General features: G+C 36.4%; 1 protein-coding gene across 1 annotated transcript in view; it reads right to left on the reverse strand.

The window, feature by feature from the left end:
* Nucleotides 1-118: 118 nt before the first annotated feature.
* The window catches only part of LOC145770275 (tyrosine-protein kinase transmembrane receptor ROR2-like), a 31,701-nt gene continuing 8,418 nt past the window's right edge, over nt 119-23,401 (reverse strand). Inside the window, exons 3-18 of the mRNA XM_082581871.1 lie at nt 22,995-23,026; nt 16,579-16,702; nt 15,702-15,883; nt 12,495-12,531; nt 11,851-11,990; nt 11,114-11,322; nt 10,352-10,552; nt 9,463-9,583; nt 8,287-8,468; nt 7,451-7,573; nt 7,019-7,129; nt 6,473-6,652; nt 3,875-4,053; nt 3,499-3,748; nt 2,876-3,030; nt 119-1,911 (exon numbers count right to left, since the gene is read on the reverse strand). Coding sequence (XP_082437997.1) covers nt 909-1,911; nt 2,876-3,030; nt 3,499-3,748; nt 3,875-4,053; nt 6,473-6,652; nt 7,019-7,129; nt 7,451-7,573; nt 8,287-8,468; nt 9,463-9,583; nt 10,352-10,552; nt 11,114-11,322; nt 11,851-11,990; nt 12,495-12,531; nt 15,702-15,883; nt 16,579-16,702; nt 22,995-23,026 — 3,229 coding nt within the window. The 3' untranslated portion in view covers nt 119-908. The remainder of the gene's footprint in view (nt 1,912-2,875; nt 3,031-3,498; nt 3,749-3,874; nt 4,054-6,472; nt 6,653-7,018; nt 7,130-7,450; nt 7,574-8,286; nt 8,469-9,462; nt 9,584-10,351; nt 10,553-11,113; nt 11,323-11,850; nt 11,991-12,494; nt 12,532-15,701; nt 15,884-16,578; nt 16,703-22,994; nt 23,027-23,401) is intronic.

A 23,401-nucleotide genomic window follows, 5' to 3' on the forward strand; every position in this document is an offset into this window, starting at 1 on the left:
TAGTGTAAGCTTCTTCTGTCAGCTGCATAATCTTGATGTTATTTGTACAGTTTTGAAATGTAGTTGGTTGGTTGAAGACATTGCCATGAAATTGACATGTGTTTTTTTCAAACCCGGATCATCAAAATGCATTGCTCAAAATGGATGTATTTAAATTTCATGTAACGAATATCTTAAACCACAACGCAGAAACATTGGTCTAAACCAAAAGCAGCAGTTCTATTACAAAAAAATAGTAATCAATACAGCGAATAATATAAAACTCATCACTAAAAAGCATTTTGGCAGAAAAATTAATGCAATGTATAAATTTATAAAGTATTGTAAAAAGCTCAATTATTTTCAATTTTATGCGTTTGTTTTTACATTTATTGACGATAAATTTATGGCAAAGTTGCCACTTTCTTGTTACAACTGCAATGTTGGTTTTGTTGCAGGGATTAATTCAGAATTTTTGTGGAAAATAATGACTTTATATTTGCAACATTGCTCATTAAACTAAACGAATTTCGAACGAGACTTAAAAAACAGTAAAAAAAACAGTCAGGCCTAGGTCAACCTTAAAAATCTTCAACGATTACGAGGCAAAAAGCACGATCAAAATACAGTACTTCAAATGCAGAAAAACCAGAATCTTTTCTTAAATGTTACTGAGACTTGAAAACATAGATCTTGAATTCGTAAACTGATCCCTGTTCCCCAACGATAAACGAAGGAGTAAAAATCAGACGAATATAAAAACATAGCTCGCGCTTGCCCAAAAACGCTTCAAAAAACGGTAAAGCACATCAGCTCGATAACTGAGTTCAACAGTCTCCTCAAAACCAAAGAGCATCTCCAAAGTGACTCTTGTTGAATCATTGCGTCTTTCTGATGAAAATAAACGGAATTCTTTTTGTTTTGAAAAATTAACTTGACACGCGAGTATCAGCGGTAGCTTGTGTTGATCCAGAAATAGACGAACAAGCTGAGGGGACAAGTAAAGAGGTTTTGTTAGTGGGTCTGGTCATGGAGTTCTTTCCTTTTTCAGGCAAAAGTGGTCTGTGACTGTCAATCACTTCACTGTCAATGTCGTCACTTGGAAGTCCCGAATCACACGATTTCGCTTTTCCGTTTATCTCCTGAATCGTGTTCTTCTTTAAGTCTTGAGGATTGGAATTGTCAAGACCATTGCCAAAATTTGGGTCAGGATTATTTTGGTGATATGAACCACCGTTGTAATATGAGGGTGGTTTAGGAGCAAGACCGGGTTTTCCCCTACTTGGAGATTGATTGCCGTTTTCGAAATTATTTTCCTGTCCTTGATAAAGCGATAATGGCATTTGCTGGTCAGGTCGCATCCCGCTGCCTGTTCTGGAATGTCTTGAGTTTGGAGGATTTCTACCAGCCTCTGCTTTAAACTCCGCATCATTATCAATATTCACGTACATCCGAGGAGAGGTTAGCTGACTTGAGTTATTGTCTGGATAGCTTTTCTCTGCTGGTAAATTTCTTTCTGGATGTTGAAGATACGTTTGTGGAGGCAAAGGAGGAGGATACTGAGCACTAGATGGTTCTTCAACTTCTGGATGAGAGCTCAAATTATTTACTCTAAGAGGTGGATGATGGTTATAATCAGAAGAAACAACACTTCCACTACTTCTGCTTGGAGCACTACTGTATGATGGGCAGTTTTGATGCTGAGTTGGATAGTTCATCCCTGGATGAGAAGACGGGATGAGATGTTGGTTTCCTTGTCCTCCATGGAACTGCGGTTGAAAATTGTTACTCCCGCTTTGTCCAGAAGTGGGTGTTGTTGTTCCCCCTTGGTACAACCTTGGACTTTGGTTTTGCATCCTAGGCGGAGAAAATTCTGGAGGTGGAAGATTAGGATAACTTTGTGGAGGAATATTGCGATCCATGCTATCAGCGCTGAAGGAAAAATAAGTGGTCATTAGATAAGACAAGAAACTGTTTATTTGTCATTGCACGAACAATAAGGTCAAAGGCTCAAAGCGCAAAAAAATAAACAGTAAATTAGCATACAACGATAAGGAGGCAATGAAGGGACTTCCGAGTCAAGCGGCCGCTTTATTTAATAATTTATATTTCTACTTAAGGCAAGGTGGCTAGTCTGGTAAACAAGCAAGTCGAAAATCATTTCTTGTATTCTGTTAGACTGCCAAAAGAAACAGATTGGTGTAAAATTTCAGTAAATCATGATTTTATATTTTGTTTATTTTTATACATTTTTCGGTCAAATTTAGTTTGTATGTACATACAGTAAGTAACCTCAACTTTTGCAGTTCTTCTGAATGGAAACATACTCATATTACTTAAGGGGCTGCTCTAATCATATCATGTCCAAAAAAAGTGTCAGAATCTTCATGTTGAGTTGCACAGGCTAAGTTTACATCAAATGTCATATTTGCTGCTATATGGAAAATAAAAGCAAGAAAATTGGTCATATGTGCAAAATGGTTGGAACGCCTGGTTAATCTAATCAAAAAATAAAGAGCCCAAAATGTAGATACCAAACATATGTCATATGTCATTTGAATATCCCTCAACCCGCGATAGAATGATATATAGAAACACGTGCCTTCCAAGGAATGAACTCGCATGGACGCGGCCACTCTGGTAACCTGGTAGCCGAGTTGATGACGTTTTTTGCTGAACGTGAAGACTTTAATAGAAAACGATTTTTCTACGCAGCTGAAGTTTATAGCAAGCGCAAAATGTTTTGCAATGAAGTCTGTTGACATTGTTGTACCTCATGCGGTGCTAAGTCAGTGAAGATGCATTTGGTCGCGTTGCGACTAAGTTCCGAGTAGGTTACTGTTATTTCTATTACAATTATTTACAAAACAAATATGTAGCCTACTTGTATCCTCACATTGGTCCACGCTGCTGTGCGTTGTACGTGACGTATTGATTGCTACTCCCATCTCTCATCACGTTGTTTAGTTGTCGGTGAATCCCCTGCGCCAGTTGTGATGTCATACGCGTCGTGTTCCTGCCTTCCCATCCGACTAGTTTAGCATGGATGTCCTAAAAAGATCCATAAAGTTATGAATGACGACACCTGAAGATGTAAACAATCAAATAAATCTTCAGCACAATTTTTATCATGCTATGAAATCAATTAAAAATAATAATTAAAAAATAAATAACAAACAACTTTTAGTATGTGGAAAATTTATAATAACAACACTTGAGCTCTACAAAGCACTATGTCTACTGCAATCGATTATTATTTACAAGTCAATACCATTTACCAGACAGATGTCTCAGCATAATATAGAAGGGCAATATATTATTGCAATACTACTATTCATCTATTTCCTCAATGCAGAGTGTAAAGCAAGAAGGAAATGTGAATAAAAAGCAATGAAATTTTAATGCGTTTAATCTAAAAACAAACATTGCCTTATTCAGCTAAATAATACAAATAGGAAACAACTAGAAAAGCATAAAACTTCAACAAAACGTTGTCTTTGCTGTCTCAGCTGTGCTCACTTTGAACTGAGGTCTGAGGTTAGCTTGTGAAGACCAACACTCGTGGATCAGTGAGTACATCTTGGCCGGACACTGGTCTGGACAGGTAAGGAGCTGTCGACGAGATATCATGTCCAATACTTCGTGGTTACTGTATCCACAGTAAGGTTGTAACCCGTAACTGAACATCTCCCAAAGTAAAACACCGAACGACCAAACTGCGCTCTTGTCCGAAAACTGCCAACTTTGCAACGATTCTGGAGCCATCCATCTAAAACCACAAATGAGTTTCTTCAATATATTTTTTCATAACTGCAGTATGACAACCACGTCTCATTAGATTACAGTCTAATTCAAGAAAGTAACAGAATTGTAAGATATTAGCATAATTTCTTACCTGATTGGGAGCATCTGACCCCCTTGTGGCGATCTGTAGTAACTGGATAGATACGAATCTCTGACAACTCCCAAGTTACAAATTTTTAAATCCATGTTTCCACAAACCAACACATTACGAGCTGCCAGATCTCGGTGAATAAAGTTGTGAGTTGACAAATATTCCATACCAGCGGCGACCTATCAAATGAAAGTTTGTTGAATGTTCGAAGAACGAAATCACCAATTTGCATTGTCTTTGGCAGGACACTTAAAGGCATGCCTGAAGGTGGACACGAAGATTGGCTTCCTTGCCTTCCCGTTCACTTAATCCAAATCTTCAACCACCAGGTGTAAGCCTGGATACGACAAAAAAACCATTTGCATCGAAACCAAAAAGTGCATGTTTACTTGGATTTCTCTCCTGGATAGTTTTTTTTCTTTCTATGTAGTGAGTTCACTTGTAGATGATTGCATTTACTGAGTACAAAAGCGTACACAGTAAAAACTGTGTATGTAAAAGTATGCACAAAATACCGATGGTTAACACCAGGGTTGGAAGTCGTTAGTCAAAAAGCAATGACTATTTCACTATTCGATAGGGCCCAAAAAAGCAATGACTTTCCGCTTTCGATACTTAAAAAGCAACAAATAGCAATTACTAAAAATAATTAAAATAAAAATAATAAATAATTACTAACAGCACAGATGAAACAAAACTACCAGTTTAACTTTAGAAATAACAAAAATATAACTTATTGTTTAATTCTTACTCATTTCCATATTTCACAAAAAGGTTATAACGGCATTAAATAAAAGCGAAATCCTCATGACTCATGAGTAAAATGACATATCAGACGATAAGACCAACAGTAGCCTATTATGCAGTGGCTTGCAGTGCACTAATCATGAGACGCGAAAATCGAAAGCTATCAAAAGTTTTAACAAGTTTACAGCAAATTATAAATCTTCTTCGCCCGAAATTAGCGAACACAAGATTTGAATAGCAAATATTTGTTTTGTTTTATTATCTTTATCCTGCATTGCGGGAAAGCGTACTTGAGCGCTATGCATCGGTGTATGCCTTCCGACGTACACCTGACCCACGCTACAGCCGACTGCAGTGTCTGTTTCCGGTTGTCTACTCTATTTAGCCTATGACTTAAATTTGGTAGCCTACTACCCATTACTCGAAATCGATCACTGGGAAGAGGCAATTATCGTAAAGTTTCTTGCCCAGAGAAACAACAGCAAGTGCGGGTGGCTGGAGTCGAACATGCAGGCTCTCGACTGCGAGCCCAACGCGCTAACCACTCGGCACACTGCTGCCACCATTGTGGAAATTATTATTCATTCCAGACACTACAAATAAATTAATCAGTAATTTGAAGAATAACCAGAGTACAAAAACGCAATGATGTAATCTAATGAAATCGGCGAAGACAGACAAATTTTAACACGAGGTAAACAAAAAAGTTTTGCTAACAGTTAGCCTATGTAACTCGACAAAATTTTGGAATCTTATTCAAATAAAAGTTATGCGATCGATGCTAAATTTGCAACCAATAGGCTAGCAATTAGCATAAAGCACGCAGTTTAGCAGTTTAAAATTTTCAATACATGTACAACCTTTATAGTCCATAGGCTACATCACGTTTATTTCAAGACTGACATTTGTTTACGCCATTCCAAGCAATAATTATCTTGAAAAGAAGAGATAGCCTACAATGTTGACTACAATAAAAACCTCGCAATGTCAGTGTCAAAAATTAGTCAAAAAAATGTTCAACTGGCCAAAAAACAAGCCCAAAAACAAGCAACCCGCAAACTCGAAAAAAAAACAAGCCCAAACTCGCGGGAAAACCGCAAGGTTGGCAACATCGTTAACGACGCTCACTTGCATGGTTTTTCTGAACTGTGTTGCCGCAAACTTTTCCTTGATCCTTTAAAGTTCGAAAACCGGAAGGGGACTATAGGTGGGATAGTAATCCGAAAACTAAATCTCGTAAATTCGTTTTGACGACGAAGTAAGTGAACAACAAAAAATGATTCAGCAGTTCTCCTAAATATCGATTAGTGAAAAACGAATAATGACTTCGTTGCTTGCATAAAAAAGCAATGAATAACGCGCATTCGATATTTATTTTTAAAAGGAATGGGTGTAAGCATTCGATATTCAGAAAGCAACGAATAACGCTATCGAATAGTGACAACTAGTCGTTACTTCCAACCCTGGTTAACACAGTGGTTTGGTTTTGAATCTTTATCCTCAGACTGACAAAGCCTTGATTGGTTATTCCTGGTAGTTTTGCATACTTGTAGAGGCTCTTGACGCAGGGCCGCTTATCGAGATTGGCCGAGTTTGGGGTCTTATCACTAGTGTTACAGGTATCGCAATTTAATTCCTAAAGTAAAATAAAAATTCAAACTGCTGTAATAATATTTTTTCTAAAACTCTCATTGTTGTAAAACAAGCGCTGTAAATCCTGAAAAGCTCAAAAGTGTGATGATGGCATGATAGGGGTGGTGTTGTCTTCAAGTTGCTGGTAACCGACCGACAGAGAAGCTGCAAAATGTTCCCAACATCTAACAACTAAAATCTAATTTTGTCAGCTTGTACCTGAATTCCAATTCGAACAAAATCGGCGTGGTCAATAATAGTGGAGGCGTGGCTGCTTCCACTACTTGGAGGTTTAGCGAAGTCCGCCTGGGGTGAGTGCATTACGAGATATTCGTGCAAGTCCACGCCATCTGTGTACTCGAATATCATGCACTTCAGCGAAGGTTGGACAACCACAGCCTGAAAGACATAGTCGATGATATTAATAGAAATCATCAATAAATTCATTAGAAACCATCGTCAGTAAATTATGAATTATGAGAAATTATTTTCGAGGCCAGGAGAAGTAGAAAAATGCGCCATGTATTTTTTAAAGTCTCGTTGGTTTATTCGGACAAGCAATTGAGTTGCATTTATCAACAACAGATCAATCACCGATTAATCAGCTTATGCCACGGTCTATTCTTTCCCCATTTGCTAGACGTAATTGCCTGATTACTGATTCCCCGATTAAAGTCGCACAAACTAATTTTCAATTAGCTAATCAGACGGTTAGCTTAATCGGTCCCTTAAAATATTCACTGCTGGTGTATTCATGTACATTACCTTCATGCATGCGACATTAGGATGCTGTAGAGCAGAGAATGTTTCCATTTCTCTTTGAAAGTCGTGCACTTGGGAAGGCGTTGCTCTTTCTGTGAGAGTTTTCATCGCTACCTGTAATGAGAGGAGGAGTTTAAACCAGGGTATGCTTTAAATCTATCTATTTACCCTATTGTAAGTAAGTTTTTCCATCTCACTTTGCCTGGCTGTTGCACGCCAACTTTCAAAATAAGCTTAGTCGCTTTTGAATCTTTCGTCTCACAAATTTTGTAAAATTATGTCCTTAAGGGAAGAAATAAAATTATTATCTTTGCAAAGTAATTTTAACTTAACTGAACAAGTTTCTCTCTGAAAGTATTTTTAAAAAATGCAACAGCATCTCAAACATCTTGCAATAACTAAATATTATCTCTGCTAGTTCGAATGTAGCCTCACCGGTTGGTTAGGACAATAATGAAGATTGCTGAGTATTCGTGATTTGAAAACTTTTCCAAACTTTCCATCCCCCAACTCACCAATCACATGAACGACATTGGAACTAAGTTCTGGAACTTTAGCCTGCAGACAAAATTTTGGTCATTAAATTTTGTAACATGAACCAATACTACTTAAACATAAAAGTGCATGCCATGGGCTTTCAGTACACAAAAAAAAGATCAAAATCAGCCTAGAGCTTACTGTAGGTTGGAACTTTACTAAATTGAAAATGTTTTCCGGGTATATCATTTTATTGAATCAGATATTTGAAGTATCTGAAGCTATTATACAAACAACCATGTTTAAATTACATGATGCACAAAAAATTATTGCAAAAAAACAACTTCAGTATTGGTTTGAAGAAAGAAACGTTTTTAGCCACAAAAGCTTTTACCTTAGCTGATTATGTCAGTCAGTGAAAAGTTAATACCACTCACTCAGTCGATTCGAATAATAAACATAAACAAAGTAACGAAGAATCCTAAATTAAAACAGTCTGGTCAGATCATCAAAACAAAGCTTGATTATTTAGAAATACCGTTGCAGTCTAAGGGCACTAACAGCACATATTTTAAGCGGTCGATTAAGCAAACGTTTTATATTGATTAATCAAGAATCAGTTTGTGCAAAGTTTATTGGTAAGTCAATAATCGACGATTCTGATCAGCGGACTACGGATGGTGCAAACGGAAAAAAACATACCCGGAAATTTAACTTCTTAATCAGTGAATGATCTAATGTGGATGCGTCCAAACTTAAGCGTTTTAAACGCGTTTATAGATAATGATATTTACTTTTTTTGCTGAGAGAGTTGCCTTTTCTTCCATTTTGATTCCTTTGGTGTGTTTTACGTTTTTATCTTTCTTTTTCTTGCAAGCAAAGCAGAAGACAAGGACAAAGCATCCAAGAAGAATAGGCACACTTACAGCAGGGATCAGTATCATTATCAGGTCAGGATTAGATTCCTTCTTGAAGCCTAAGATGAAAAATAATTATAAGCACAAGAACGACTCAAATTCATTTTCTCCGATCACTTACACATTACAGGAGCTACTTCTCCCTTTAATTAATCTCAAAACATAACAAAGGTATTCTTGGTACGTGGTACAACGTCAAAATACCACGTATTCTTGTTTTGATATCAACATTGTGAAGTTCAGAGTTAAAAGTCTCCTCTTCTTGCAAAAAGATTTAATTTTTTCTGCGACATCACCGCAAGGATTAGTACACATTATATCGAATGCGTTTAATTAGATGTGTTTTTATGTTATTTTTATCTCCGATATCCCTGTTTTTATCATTATTATATAATTTATGTGGGCTTTGTGGTTTAACGCACGGCCGCACGATGTTTGGTGAAAGAGCCGTACGATGTCTGGATGGGCGTCAGTTCGACACCTGCCAAAAGCACGCGTATATTCCTTGGTAAGACAATAACTGCCATGCTTGAAAGTAGATACAAAATCAACATCTTTGTTTTTTTCTTGAATTAATTTAAATCTTCATACTCTGAGCACCATTGCCGCAAGGATGTCACATTAGCGTTGTATTCGTGAGGAATTGTCACAGCAGAAAAGAAAACTTTAAGTCACAAATATTTTTTATCATCTTCACAATGTATAATACTACTAACAACGATCATGCTGGTAAAAGCAAAACTCAATCGATTGCGCTTTTTCTCATATTTACACTTGTGATCGATGATTGAAAATTTGGGTTATGTGGACGGGGAAGGCAAGGAAGCCAATCTTCGTGTCCACCTTCAGGCAAGTTTTTAAGTGTCCTACCAAACACGCACAAATGCATGCTCATGAGCGGTGTCGAACCGGCGCTCTTTCCAGTGCCATGCCAGGGATATCACCACTCGGCTATGCAGCCGCTTTGCAAATAATAATATCAGTAATCGATCAATTACAAATACTGATAGAATACGATTACAAAAACAGCATCACAATGTACCAATCACTTACTACACAGAGGAACTTGGCAGATTCCTTTAACGGTTTTATCTTTGTTAGTGAAGCACCATGGAGCATCTTCACTTCCACCAGGATTTCTACAGAAGTTATGTCCCCCAGAAAGTTGCGGATACTGAGAAAAAAAAACCATTAGGTACATTTTTTGTATATGATGTACATACATGATGTACATCATTAGGTATAACAAAGAACGAGGTTGTTGAAGCTTGACTATGGTAATTGGTTAAGGAAATTGTCAATGGGGTGAACCAGCTTCCACAAAGTTAACAAAACGCGTGGGTTACTGGAAAACCTCAACTGATGAGAAAATTGCAAGAATAGTTACACGTCAGAGACGACAAGCGATAAAAAAACTACGTAGAATGTACTCAAATCCTTTAGAACCACGGAAGTCTAAACCAGTACGCTACCTACAGAAACAAACTATCAGATTAAGAGGCTTGTTTTCATTGGATTATGCTGAGAAAATCTAAACTTTCTTCACGAGGTACTCAAGATGTAGAGTCGATTCAGTCATGTCACATCCTAACTTAACATTCAAAAGCATCTTAACACCCTTCAACTAGAAGTGGAGCGGAATAGCGGCGTGTCTGAGATGATGAGACTAAGTCACTTTTCGGTGTAGCTCGAGACACATCGGCAACTTAGGGTGGTAAAAGAATCAACCTTTGACCTTACAAGCTTAAACGAAAACAACAATAACAAAGCATTACAGAACAGGAAGTTTTTACTTGCTTGCAGCACCTTGAGAAATCTAGTCGAGTTGACTGACGAATCGCCGGAAACAAATTAAGCTGGTTATTATTATCAACATCTTGTGGTGGCCTCGTTTGCAGTCGCCTGAAAGACGCAAGAAATTATTTCATAAAGCATCACTTACATTGAACAGCATGTGAGTCGGCCAGCTCTGACACGTCTGTCCGTTGATGGTAACGCTTAGTGTTCCTTTGTAAGACTCTCCACTGTCGTTGTAGCAATTGTGTTGGCGGTTCAAGACACTAGTGAGCCCAATGCCTTTGCAATTGGGCTCCGTTACGGTTGTGGGAGGAAGAGCAGAGCAATCCGCCTCATCAACCATGCTCTAAAATGCACATTTTTTGGTTATTTGGTTATTATATATTGAATAAAAAGCTGTTTTATAGAAATTCTAATATTAAATAACTTCTATAGTAAAAGTACAGTATCACTTCGTTTTGCGTTAATTATGTCAACACACGTAGCAATTGTGTACAGCACAATGTATTTTACACAACAATTGGATGCAAGTAAAGTCGTCGAATCAGCACCTCATGCAGCCCTGAATTCAAATGTTTTTCCAACACACAGTCACTAGATCTTAATAGGAATCAAAACAAGATCTGTTTCAAGTTTTCATTTCGATCAAATGCAAACGCTGTGACGTATGTTCTGAAAATAGGTCACGTGGTCCAGGCAGAAAAACAAATTTTCCAGCAACAAATTACAAATTTACATTGAAGTTAATTAGGCCGAGTATGCACCAACTTTCGGAATTTCAAGCTTGGTATTGTCTATTTCGAAGCAAAAAGGCCGAGAAGACGTGAATTAGGTAAGCAAGCTTTTTTTTTAGGGGGATCTCGTCTTATTTTTCAAAAAAGCTTCTGTTTTATCGAATAAAACTTACCGAAATGAACGGGTCGGAATTTTGCTGAAAAAACTCTTTCCGGCAGATGTCGTGCTTGAGCAGGTCGCAGTCTTCTTGACAAAGGCGAAGAGCTTTTGGGTATTCTGGCACGACACCCTCCTCCTTCATGTCACAAAGCGGGAAAACATAATGGCAGAAAGCAGCTTTCGTGTAACTTGCACATCTTGCAGAAATATCACCAGTTTTAGCTGCCAATTCGAGAAGACAAATCAATAAAGGTTCAATAAATAGAAACAAAAAAGCGAAAATTACATTTCTTCACAACTCTTTTTTATGATATGAAAGAAAATGCCTGATAAAGCGTTACTAACTGCTAGCTGCAGAAAAAGGCCAACTGTTTCAATTTCAGTGATTTCTTCAGTGTAGCGAAAGAAAGTTGATGTCGATTGGTTTGCTACTGATCTTTTTATTTTCACTTGTTGTACTCATATAGGTTAGTTTGGATCCTTTTGAATCTTTCTCTTCCTTTGTGCGAAAACCCGGCAAATGTTTGAGATGCAACTCCCTCTTTTTTTCAAAAATCAACAAAAACTTGCATTTTTTGTTTTAAAATAAATTGTTTTCAGATAAATAAAGCTATAAAGGTATGGAGGCGTAACAATGTTTAGGTTTAAGCCACCCATGGTGGGCAATAAAACTTCAAATAAGGACCAAATTTTGGCAAAATCGTTGAAAAACTACAGTGCATTTCAAATAGAAGTAAACTTGTTACTCACTGATAATTTTGAGAGCTACACTAAGTTTTTGCTCCATCGAAGGCTGATCTTGAAAGGACTCCAGATAGACATACTCCCCATCTAGAAATTCCTTACAAACGAAACCCGCGTAAATTTGGCATTTACCTTTCAACAGATCTCTAGTAAATACAAAAATCGCACCGTTAGATGTTATTGAAAATGTAATCATCACCAATGCTTTGCAAAATTAATTCATTACTAAAGTTTAGACCAAAATATAAAAAAGTTTTCGGAATTTTTGAGCCTATGTGTAGCAAGCTCAACCTATATACCAGACTTGTGCAAACCTGAGAAAAGGACTTACACAACACCCATGATATGATAGAAGCAATTTGTTCCCAAAAAATGTAGTCCTTAAATCAGTCCTTTTTGCATTGATTTAACGTTTGCAGACGTTAAAAAAAGATTACTTTGCAGAAAAAGGTTGTGTAGGAAATCAATCTTGGCAGTTTTAATTTTTAAAGACAATTCCCAGAGAGGTATACTAAGCCATTAAAATTGATAGTGTAAAGAAATGTTGTCAAAACCTTTAACTGCTTTGAGTTTTAACTACATCTAGCAATCAAAAACTGCTACAAGTCTACTCTGCATGTTGAGATTTCGTAATCTTCAAATTTACTTACTTGTCGATAGGTACATGAACCACTTCTGGCAATGGATCTGCAAATAGAAAAGGTTTTGAACTGTGGTATCAGCTTTTGCTTAAAAATACAAATATATAGCGAGGAATTTAAATTGTCATCAATATATTCTATCCTCCTATGGATAGATTTAAGATAACGATCACTGTCGATAGTAGTAGTTTCGTACGGAGTAAAAATACCACACGAAAGTACTACCATCAACAATGCTCATTATCTTATTCTACCATACTCTAGGCTAGAGAGGCGTATCTGATTAATTTGGAAACATCTTCGGCGTTAAATCGCTATGGGACTGCCTTCTTCAAGGCTCTGTACCAGTATCTGGATTATTCTTGGTTGGCCTTACAAAGTCTTCATTCTCTGAGATGTGGGAAGATGGTGAACTGAGAACAATTTTCACTACATTTGCCTTCACATCCCAGGATTTAGTGTTGCAGAAAGTCAATCTTTATCAACTTTTCTTAGCACTTAAGTTACTAATAATAGGGGCAGACCACCAAGAATTTGGACTAATGATATTGAAAACTGGTCAGGACTAAATTACAAAACTGCAGTAGAAAAATCTCACGACAGAGAAACTTGACGTATCATTGCCTCCAACCCTCGACGAGAGGAAGGAACTTAATGATGATGATGAAGCTACTACAGTAATAACTGAGCTTAACCAAACTAAAGTCTAGGAGCAGTCTTGATCAAGATTTTTTGAAACATTATTATGTCACAAAAAAAAGCAACATTGCTTCATAAAAGACAGTTGGAAATGAAGCAAAGTTTATTTTAAAAGAAAGTATTCTTTACTGTTTCATTCATTCAACTGTCGAGCTAGGTTTGTGTCATGAAATCAGCATTTTGGAATGCCCACCCAGAAAACGAAACGTAATTCAATGTCAAGTAATATTGGATTGATGTAAAAATACACTTTTCACGGGGTGCCCGATCAAAACGAAATAATTAAAACTAATTTATCATCGAACTCGGAGTTGCCTGTTATAGGCTTTATTAAGACGTATCCTTCTTGGTATTGCCAAGCATAAAAACATCTCACTCACTTGGAATGGCATCATTTTTATCAACAAGTAATGATGTAGATGCTGATGTTTCTTAACCTCTATTCTGGTTCAATGCTCAACTAAATATGTAAAATCAACGTAACAAGTCATCATTATCATCATCATCATTAAGTTCCTTCCTCTCGTCGAGGGTTGGAGGCAATGAGACGCCAAGTTTCTCTGTTGTGAGATTTTTCTACTGCAGTTTTGTAATTAAGTCCTGACCAGTCTTCAATATCATTAGTCCAAATTCTTGGTGGTCTGCCCCTATTTTGTTTGCCGTTCATTTTTCCTTCTAGTAGTTGTCTTTGAATAGATTTATTGCGAATCATGTGGCCAAAATATTTCAATTTTCTTGTTTGTAGTAACACGTCAACAAGTCAAGACCATCAAAATACCGCAAATTGTCTACCTTATATTGTTGCCACAGATTGAGACCTTAAGAAGACGGGAAAGCGTTATTATAGTGAGTTTACTCAAGTCCCTAGTTCACAAAATTGTTTTTTTACGTTGAATCAACGTTGGAGAGACTAATTTTGCTAAATAAATTTTCATTGTTGACTAGCTAAGGTAGGATGATCAAGAGTTCGCAAGATTCATTAATCTTCCGTGTTCCTTAATTATCCTCTGGACTCGGAGGTATGAGAATTGAAATAACCTAACTTACTCCGCAAAACAAATACTGATACCTTAAACAGACTAAAGATTACGTTAATATAGCACATTTGACCCTGATTTTGCAAGCTGAGTAGTAAGCGTGTATAAATTAAATCCGTTTGAACTCTTAGGCCGATTAAAACTAATTTAAAACCAAACATTTACGATAAAGCATAATATACACGAAAATTGAACGGTCATAATGCCTCTAGGCCAGACGGGCAAAGCAACAAAAATCCATCAAAATAAACAGCTGTATCACGGCTAGCAAATCCATGCAAAATCCACTTTTGTGAAGACATCCTGAGATGTTAAACGAACATAAAAAATGAACTTGGTAGTTAGAATAAGATTCAGGTTGCGGAAACCTTGCCTGCCATTGCTTCATTCAGGCTTTAAATGTATCCAGTTCTACTTTCACTAGTCTTCGGTCTGACATATCGTGGCGCCATTAAAATGTACACCGGTTTTTGTGTTGTGGTCCAAGAATTAAGTTTAACATCCCAGTTAATAAAGTTTTTTGTTAAATGCGATTCTTGCAGTTCTGCGTACATTTTCAGACAGCCATATGATGCTTGCAAAAAAAATAATGTGAAAGAATGCAAACGCAATGGATTCTTCTGGCTAACAAAAGTGTTTCTATGTTGTTTACAAGAGCATCCAGCAAAATAAAACCATTTGAAGCTTAATTTTGACTTATTTGATTCAATTACTTTCTAAGTTGAAACTTCCTTTCCCGGAAACTTTCACTTTCACCCAATTCACAATCCTTCCCAATACCAACACCCCACCTGGAGCAGAACTACCCGGGAAGGAATGGGTGAAGCTCAATCGCCTACGGTCTGGAGTGGGCCGTTTTAGCAGCAACATGTTCCAGTGGGGCTTCGCCGACTCACCATCTTGTGCGTGTGGCTCAGATGTTCAAACTGCACACCACATTATCTATCAATGTACTGTATACCGACCACAAGATAGACATGTGGACCTAACAACGCTCGATGAATACACAATCCATTGGCTGCTGCGCCTGGATGTAACAACGTGATCTGTGGCGGCCTCAAACGCAAGAAGAAGAAGAACGAAAAGTAAAGTTGAAAATTCTTTTTCCTTGATGCTTGCTAGATAATTTTCAGCATATTTCTCAACTGCACAAGTGTAAAGAAGTTGAAAAATAAAATAAAATCTAGCTAGATTGCAATTTAAACCGTACTAGTGGGAAAACAAAATTAAAAAGAGCCTGCTTTTGTCCTATCTTGTGATCCTCTCCCTCAAGGTAGCAAGTAGAGAAAAAATTACCAGGCAGAAAAAAGAGAGACAATGTGATTTTTTACAAATTTCAGTGAGACAGTAAGCGCAAATTTGCAAAAAGTGTAAACAAAACTAGGGCGCATTCATAGGCGTCCTTCTTACAGATAGACAATCACCTACAGAAATCTGACATGGTCCTCTAATCTCACTCGCAAGGTAGGTAGGTACTTACTGAATGAAGCTGTGAGATATGCACTTGTGGAAACCCTCCGGTAACCGTTAGATGCTTCACAACGGTACAGGCCCGAGTCGGAAGAAAACACGTCATATATCTGTAGCCGGGAACCCCAATCTTTGTTCCTGATGCGGATACGCGGCTCAATAAACGTATCCACCTTTTCGTTTCCTTTGTACCTGTGTGTTTGAGTGAAGGTTAAATGGCTGTGTGGACACGCAAAAACACTTTCGAACAAGTAAATTCTTCATTAAAAAAAAAACAGTTTAGTTATGAGTGAAATTTTCGCATTCAGCATGGGCAACCGGTCGTGCGTCAGTGCTACAAAGCCTCTACTCTACAAGTATCCGATGCCAAGAATAAGCTTTTGAAGAAATTTTCTGGTTATACAGTTATTATTTCCAGAATCAATCAAACATTTTAGACTAAGAATACGATTTTAAATGCAAGGCAGTCTAGCAATTAGATGTTAAATCAATATATACGTTTACGTTAAACGTTGAATTTTGGGGCTCAAGTTGTCAACCTTCTAGTGGTGAACCTTGGTAATTGATTCTTACAATCAAGCGAATGACAACAAATCGAGACAGAGAAGAAGAACGTTGAATTAATGTAAAAAGACTACTTTGCTGGCTGGCTAAAAAAGTTCCGGATCACGAAAAAGTACCAGCAACAGTATACGAAGTACCTGCAGGTCAACTAATGGGAAAAATACTGAAACAATATGAAGTATTGTTTCTTCTATTAAGGATTCGCAACATTTTAGGTACAAAAATAAACTTTACAATTTCATAACATAGCCTACAATCCAATGAAGTGACTTCATCGTTTAAGAAAAAGTGTGGACTTTGGTCAAGTTATACTCTTTTCTCACCACGTATAAGTGATGTTTTCCATTGGATAACCTTCGACTTTGCATCGAAAAGAAGCCCGATCTCCAGAGTGTAAAGTTTGATTTTGCATTTCTTCGACTATCGTCAAATAGGGTTCTTTATCGTCTGCAATAAATGAAAGGGAACAGCTGGTTAAACAACGAAATAAATTCGACTCTATTCATCAATACGCTTGTTAGTATTGAGGAAGGAAAGTTGAAAAATCAGTTTTTGCCTGTGTCTTATTTTTGTACAATTGCACACACAGAAACAAATTTAACAATTCCCGATATGTTGCATGTTTGAGTGTCCTTTGATGAGTCTGCACGAGATTCCAAAAGGCACATTGTGCCTGGGAATTACAGATGGATTCTAAATAAAGCATGAAAATGGTGTGTGATTAAAAGGCCATTACTTTGAAACCATGCGCTTGCTATTGAATCACATGTTTCATAAGAATTTTACAACCTTTATCATCTTCACGTATATTTTATGCTCCCAAAATTTCTTCATAAAACCTTGATCACCCACAACAAGAATTGTACAAAAAAGTACAAGTTTGTTGAAGCGAAAAAATCAAGCCTCTGCCTCATCTTTTGATGATAGCAACAATCCAACTATATTGAAAGGCAACAGCACCAAACACTTTTACTTGGGTAAAAATATATAGTTTTACCTCAGTCTGGAAAAGGGTGGCTATGACTATACCAACTCATAATAAAAAGCATTTGTTTATGAACAGGAAAGAGGATACGCACTATAGACGACTATAATAAGCAAAAGTCGGCATTGGCGATCCAAGAGCGTGAGATTAAGCTACGAGAGTTTTATAAACGCCAAATCTCAAATTATTAGTTTAGGTCAAACAACTTTACGCGTGATGGCAAGAATTGCTTTCAGTTTTCTCCTCAGTTTGAAACAAATCCAGGGCATAGTGTGCAAAGGAAAAGAAGCTTTGAGTTGTGTAAACAAATCGCTGCCATTTTCTAGCATTTCAAGCGTAAAGATAAGTCAATTAGCAAGACCATTCCTACAGCTTACTTCGGTAGGCTTTCAGGTGCAGCAACAGACCTGTTCAAGTAATTACCGAGTTGCATCACTTCACAACTCATTACTTTAAAACTGTTACAGTTTGGTCTACTGCATAATATATTTTCAAAATTCCTAAGTTTATTGATGTTTAAACAACGTGTTGCTGTAGTCGTGGTAAGTGATGCAAAAGAATGTTGGATCCTTGTAAGCCAAAGAAAGACAGAAAGCTACTTCCTGCAGCCAAAGTTGGCAAATTTACTCCACAGAAGCACGATTTTCAGGTTTAGATCGTTGTTTTTAGTCACGCTTCGTCTTGATGGTAAATTAACCAAAACCAAACAAATTAAGCTAAAAACAAAAATGCAACATTTCAAAAACAGCAGGTGTAACTATGGACTATAACTATACACAACGTAATAACTTATCGATTTACTAGTAACAAAAATCCAAAAAAAAAATATATATATATATATATATTCGGATTGTATGATACATATTATATATACATATTATATTACATAATCAAATCAATATTATATTATATTATATATTATATTATATATATATATATATATTATATATATTATATATATTATATATATATATATATATTATATAATATATATACATATTATATTATACATATTATATATTATTATATACATATTATATATTATTATGATATATATACAATATATGATATATATTGTAAAGATATATTCGGATTGTTGTGTCATGTTTACAGAATCATGTCTGATTAGTCACAGTAAAACTCCACATTGAACTTCTTCGGTTCTATTCTTCAGAAACATCTTGTTCAGATACTTGCATGTTGAACTAATGTAATTAGATACTTTATTTTAAGCTTCTCTACAAAAATATTTTGAGCGATGAACATATTGAAACAAACACCTTGAAATCAAGTCAACAATGAAAATGTTTGAACAACATAACTTGCTGTCGCTTTTCTTCATCATGTAAATTCAAACAAGTAGTCTATTGATTGACAGATTAACTAATCAAAAAACATCTTTAGTCAAGCAAAGGCATTTCGCTATCTTGCAAGCACTGCCACTTCTAATGACAGTTCTTTCGGTGTTTTTGCCTGATATCTCCTCAAGATAGAGACAACTTGTGCATGGTGACATGATAAAGCATTTGATTCCTTCAAGGTTTGCAAAAAACATATCAGCCAAAAATACTTTTGCAGAGAATACTGAAATTTCTTATCGGGGATCAAAATGAAATGTGACAACATATTGGAAAAGTTTATTTTACGTTGGTTTAATGATAGATGTTATTAAGTTAACGCAAATAAACTGGTCATTTAGTAACCGGATGGCCATCTAATCTCCACAGACAACTATTTTCACTAATGCATATAGTCGTGTAGCCAAGATCTCGTTTGGGCCAATTAGATCACGCATTTCAGATCAAATCTGAAAAAGGTATATCGGTAGGGCCTGCTTACTCAATAGAAATTTCAGTCAGACTGTGTTATTACAACACACCTGAGCAATCTATTGGTTTAAGGTAGTCTGAACTAAACTTTTCAAAGTTTTGACAAACATCTAACTTTTTGTTCATTTGTGTGATTTCTTGAGTATTTGAAAAATACCCTGAATATTCCATTCCTTTCAAATGACATTAAGACTAATTGTTCAACAATTTTACATTAAAAATTTGGAATTTTTTGATCATCAAATGAACCAACTTTAAAAAACACCTCAAACACCAAATGAATTTTTAAACAGAGTGTGTAGCATGTGTGATTAGTAGTGAGACAATGTTAAATGCGGGCAAGATACACAGGAAATTCCTTTGTCGAATGACGATATCCTTTCCTCAACCCTTTAATGACCCAGAAATTTAAGGGTCGTAAAACGTCTTGTTTTGTTTCGAATCGCTAATTTTCGCACGACATCTTCATACAAGACAAGCTCAGTGAATTTACTTCTCCACTTGGAGGTAGCTCATACAGACGTTTCAACATTGATCTAACGTTCGAAAACGTTTAATTGACATGAAAAGAATTGATTTTGTCGGTTGGGATCATATGACCTTGGCAAATGTTAAGGCTTACGATGCTGATTAATCCAGCATTCAATGTACCAGAACTGCTAGCTCTTAAAATCCATTTTTATACGTTATTTTGTGTTTCTTTAACATTTGAAAACGCTAAATCGATATAATAAGCATATTTTTTGTTAGCTTGGTGTAAGATCGAGCAAAATTTCAGCTGAAGAGCGTAAAATCTATTTTGATCTCGGATGTAATCTGACATAGAAAAGTCGATTGAAGGACCGATGTGGTGTCACATGTCACCAAGTAGTTGCTTCTGTTAATGGTATTTTTGGTTGTTGGTTTCCCAGAGGCAGATTATCCCTAAATCACATTCCAGTGTTGCCAAATTGAACTCTTACTTGACGTTGATATCACGTAAACAGAAGCATTAGTTTAGGTTGAAGTGACGCTCGACCAACAAAGTTTTGAGAAACTAAAGTTCAGATAACAAAATTCCTAGACAAAAAAATGCCCGAAATGTCATTACCACTCAAAGATAAAGCGACATGAACTTGATCGGTTGAAAGATAAATGGAAAATCCTACTTGACACTGAAAATCAGTGCAAACTTAGTAATAGCTTCAAATACAAACATACAGTGCGATGATAAACCGACTTGGAAAAGATTAACTGTGCATTAACAACAGTATAACATATTCTGGAAGTAAAGCGAAGTTTTGTAATATTGGTATCTGGGTTTCATCCGAGTTGATTTTGCCAGGAGGGATCTTTTGTGTGAGGTATTAACGCGACTTTGTGCGACCCACATTGAAGGCAAAGTAACAAAAAAAAAATTTTCTTGAATTTAATTGTCATCAAAATGCCATACCGAACTCAGCAGAGATATGACTTGCCAGTGTGAAACAGTGCCTCATGAAATCGAAGAAAAGTAGCTTCTTGGTGAAAATAAAATCCAAATATTCTATCAAAATGATCTTTAAATAGATCACAATTCCTCGATCAAGTCTCAAACCATTTCAGAACAAACTTACAAATCAACATCGGTGTCAAATTCTTTGGTGATTTAAATTATTGCGCCAATGTTGCATAATAAACATCCCGACTTGGCACTCTCAGGTTTTAAGTGCACACTGTATTTTCCAAAATTGCACAAAGTACACAACAGGAATAAAACCTCTCAGAAAATCACGAAACCACTATGGATCTGAAGATAAACACTAATAACAAGTTTTGACAAGAAAATAGAAAGATGTTGAGACAGAGCACTCGTAGTGATGACGGATGTTGAATGGAGAAAAGGTTTTGTTGGAAAGACATTAAGATGACTGATGATGTCTACGTCTGGTGCAAATTAAATTAGTTGCAGCATATGTCAACCATTGAGTCAATCAACTCTCCAAAAAAAAATTGAAACCCAGGCTAAGTATGAGCATTCTGTACAATCCAAAATTACTGCAACTTCCGATACGCAGCAAGGTTCACGACGACGCTAAAAGAATGTAAATATGGCAATCCTTGTTAGCAAGTGAAGATTTTTTTAGCACAATTCTATGAAGCCTAATGAAAGCATTGCTTTCAACAAAATGTGCTGAATGCGGAATTGGTAAAATTGTCAAAATTACACAATACAATTTCTGCCTTTCTTTCAAACTCCCAAGCCACACAAAAAAGAAAAAAACTCTTCGGCTTCCACGCACTGTCTTATTTTCCATCAACGTCATCAAACATTAGAAATGAAGTAAGAATGATAACGTTGCTGGATGGGTTGAAATTCCGTTCATTGGACGGAACAAGCGATTCCACGTGTGAAGGTGTAAACTGCTGTCCTCTTCCCAATATGCAAAATGGCCCACTTTCCAGTTCATTGGCCCGGATTAGGGTCACTCTTGCTCAGACAGGCATAGCACAAATCCAATACAACACAATTCTGAAATGTCGATCATAAGAAAATTTCCAACTGCTGGTTAATTGGAGATTAACTGGAATATTCGTGCCAGATGCAAACAGTTATAGCTGTATTTTGACGTGGGTGATCAAATTTACGCAACGATTTCATGCCGGTAATCCAATTTCGAAATCACAAATCAAAGGCTTTTTGGCTGTAATTAACCAAGGCCTAGCTCCATTACTTGTGAACAACTATTTCAACAACTAGTTCTCGATAGAAAATTGCACGCTGTCATCAAAAGCAATGGCGATAAGCATTTTCCGGAATTTAAGCTTCAAGATCTTAAAAACATATCAACTTTCTATGATACGGCTGGTAATGTGGCCTCAAGCATAGTATTGAAGTAGTAGGCTGGGTTTTTCTCCTCGTGTTGCGTTCATTTTTGATAGTCAAGCAGTGCCTGTGACTGACACTTCAAACAGAAGGTAATTTGGATGTCAAGTAAAGACTGAAGTCAGTGATATCATGCTGGTTTCAAGGCTACTGCTTTCAACACTGGATTGATAAAGGTTTTTTCATTACGCCCCAGCTGCAACGTCAATCCTCTTTACACTGATTCAACGTCTATAAACGTTACCTAGATTAATTTTACGAAGTGGGATACAATTGAAATCAATGCCAATAATGATTCATCATTTAAGTGCAAGATAACGTCATTTTATACTATCGCAACGTCAAGATATGTAAAACTGACGACACCTATCGCAATTTTAGCACAATTTTGTATTAAATTGGACAGAAACCGCTGTGTCAGTTTGTGATCGGGTCACGAAGATCTCGCCTTCTAATACACCAGAGCTTCAAAGGCAAAACCTCACATGGGAAAATTCAATCAGTGATTCATAGCAAATGACTGCTCCAATAAGCATATCAGTAACAGCTTGGCCGTGGATGAATTAATTTGAATTGGTGATGAAATGGAAGTAGAAAATTTCTTTAATTTTTTTTTATTCAAAAAGTGTGTCGTGAAAGATCTACACAAAAGATAGCTACTCTTTTGGAATGATTGAAATAATTTTCCAAAGTCCAACGCTCGTTTTCAAATATTTCAAAAATAAGACAAAACAATTACAAAAGGTAAACAAAGACGACATATTCATACGACGCCGTCAGTTCCTGGTTGAAGCAAGACAATACAGAAACAAGGATAGTTATCGATTTCAAATGTTTGAGTTTTTTTTCTTTTGTCTGTTTGTTTCAAGTTAAAATGTGTAAAAACCGGTTGACTTGTATTTGATGTCTATTTAACACCGGGTTCGCACAAACTGGTGAAAACAATTTGAATCCCAACTAGCTAATCAGACCTTTTTTACATTGATATAACGTCTGCAAACATTAAATGAATGTGAAACTGATGTGAAAAAGGGCTGATCGGCTTGCTAGGTAAGAACTTGTACCAAACATCATTCCTACCTTTGTCAGAAGAAGTCGCCACATCACTTGATCTGCAAAACAAAATGTGTGTTACTAAAGAGTACACATTACTTTTTTATGTCTAAAATTTACTTAAATGTTTTAAATTGAGAAAAGGGGTGCCAGATGGGTCTAATACAATAGCACTCCCCAGTCATCGATATAATTTTACATTGTTATCATTCCTATTTGTGTATTGTAAAATCACAACTACACCTACAGGTTTTACAACCACAAAGAAGTAAAGTGCTTCGGTGGCAGGTTTTATCATTGATACCACGGATATAAAACAAACCTTGCACTTGTGCTGTGGTTAAGAAAGGATAATTTAATTTATTTTAAGCAAACGATGCCTTACATTATTTGTTAAAAATTAAACAAAAGAATACAACAAAAACAAAACGGTC

Source organism: Aplidium turbinatum, chromosome 5 (assembly GCF_918807975.1).
Source record: "Aplidium turbinatum chromosome 5, kaAplTurb1.1, whole genome shotgun sequence".
Taxonomy (NCBI): Eukaryota; Metazoa; Chordata; class Ascidiacea; order Aplousobranchia; family Polyclinidae; genus Aplidium; species Aplidium turbinatum.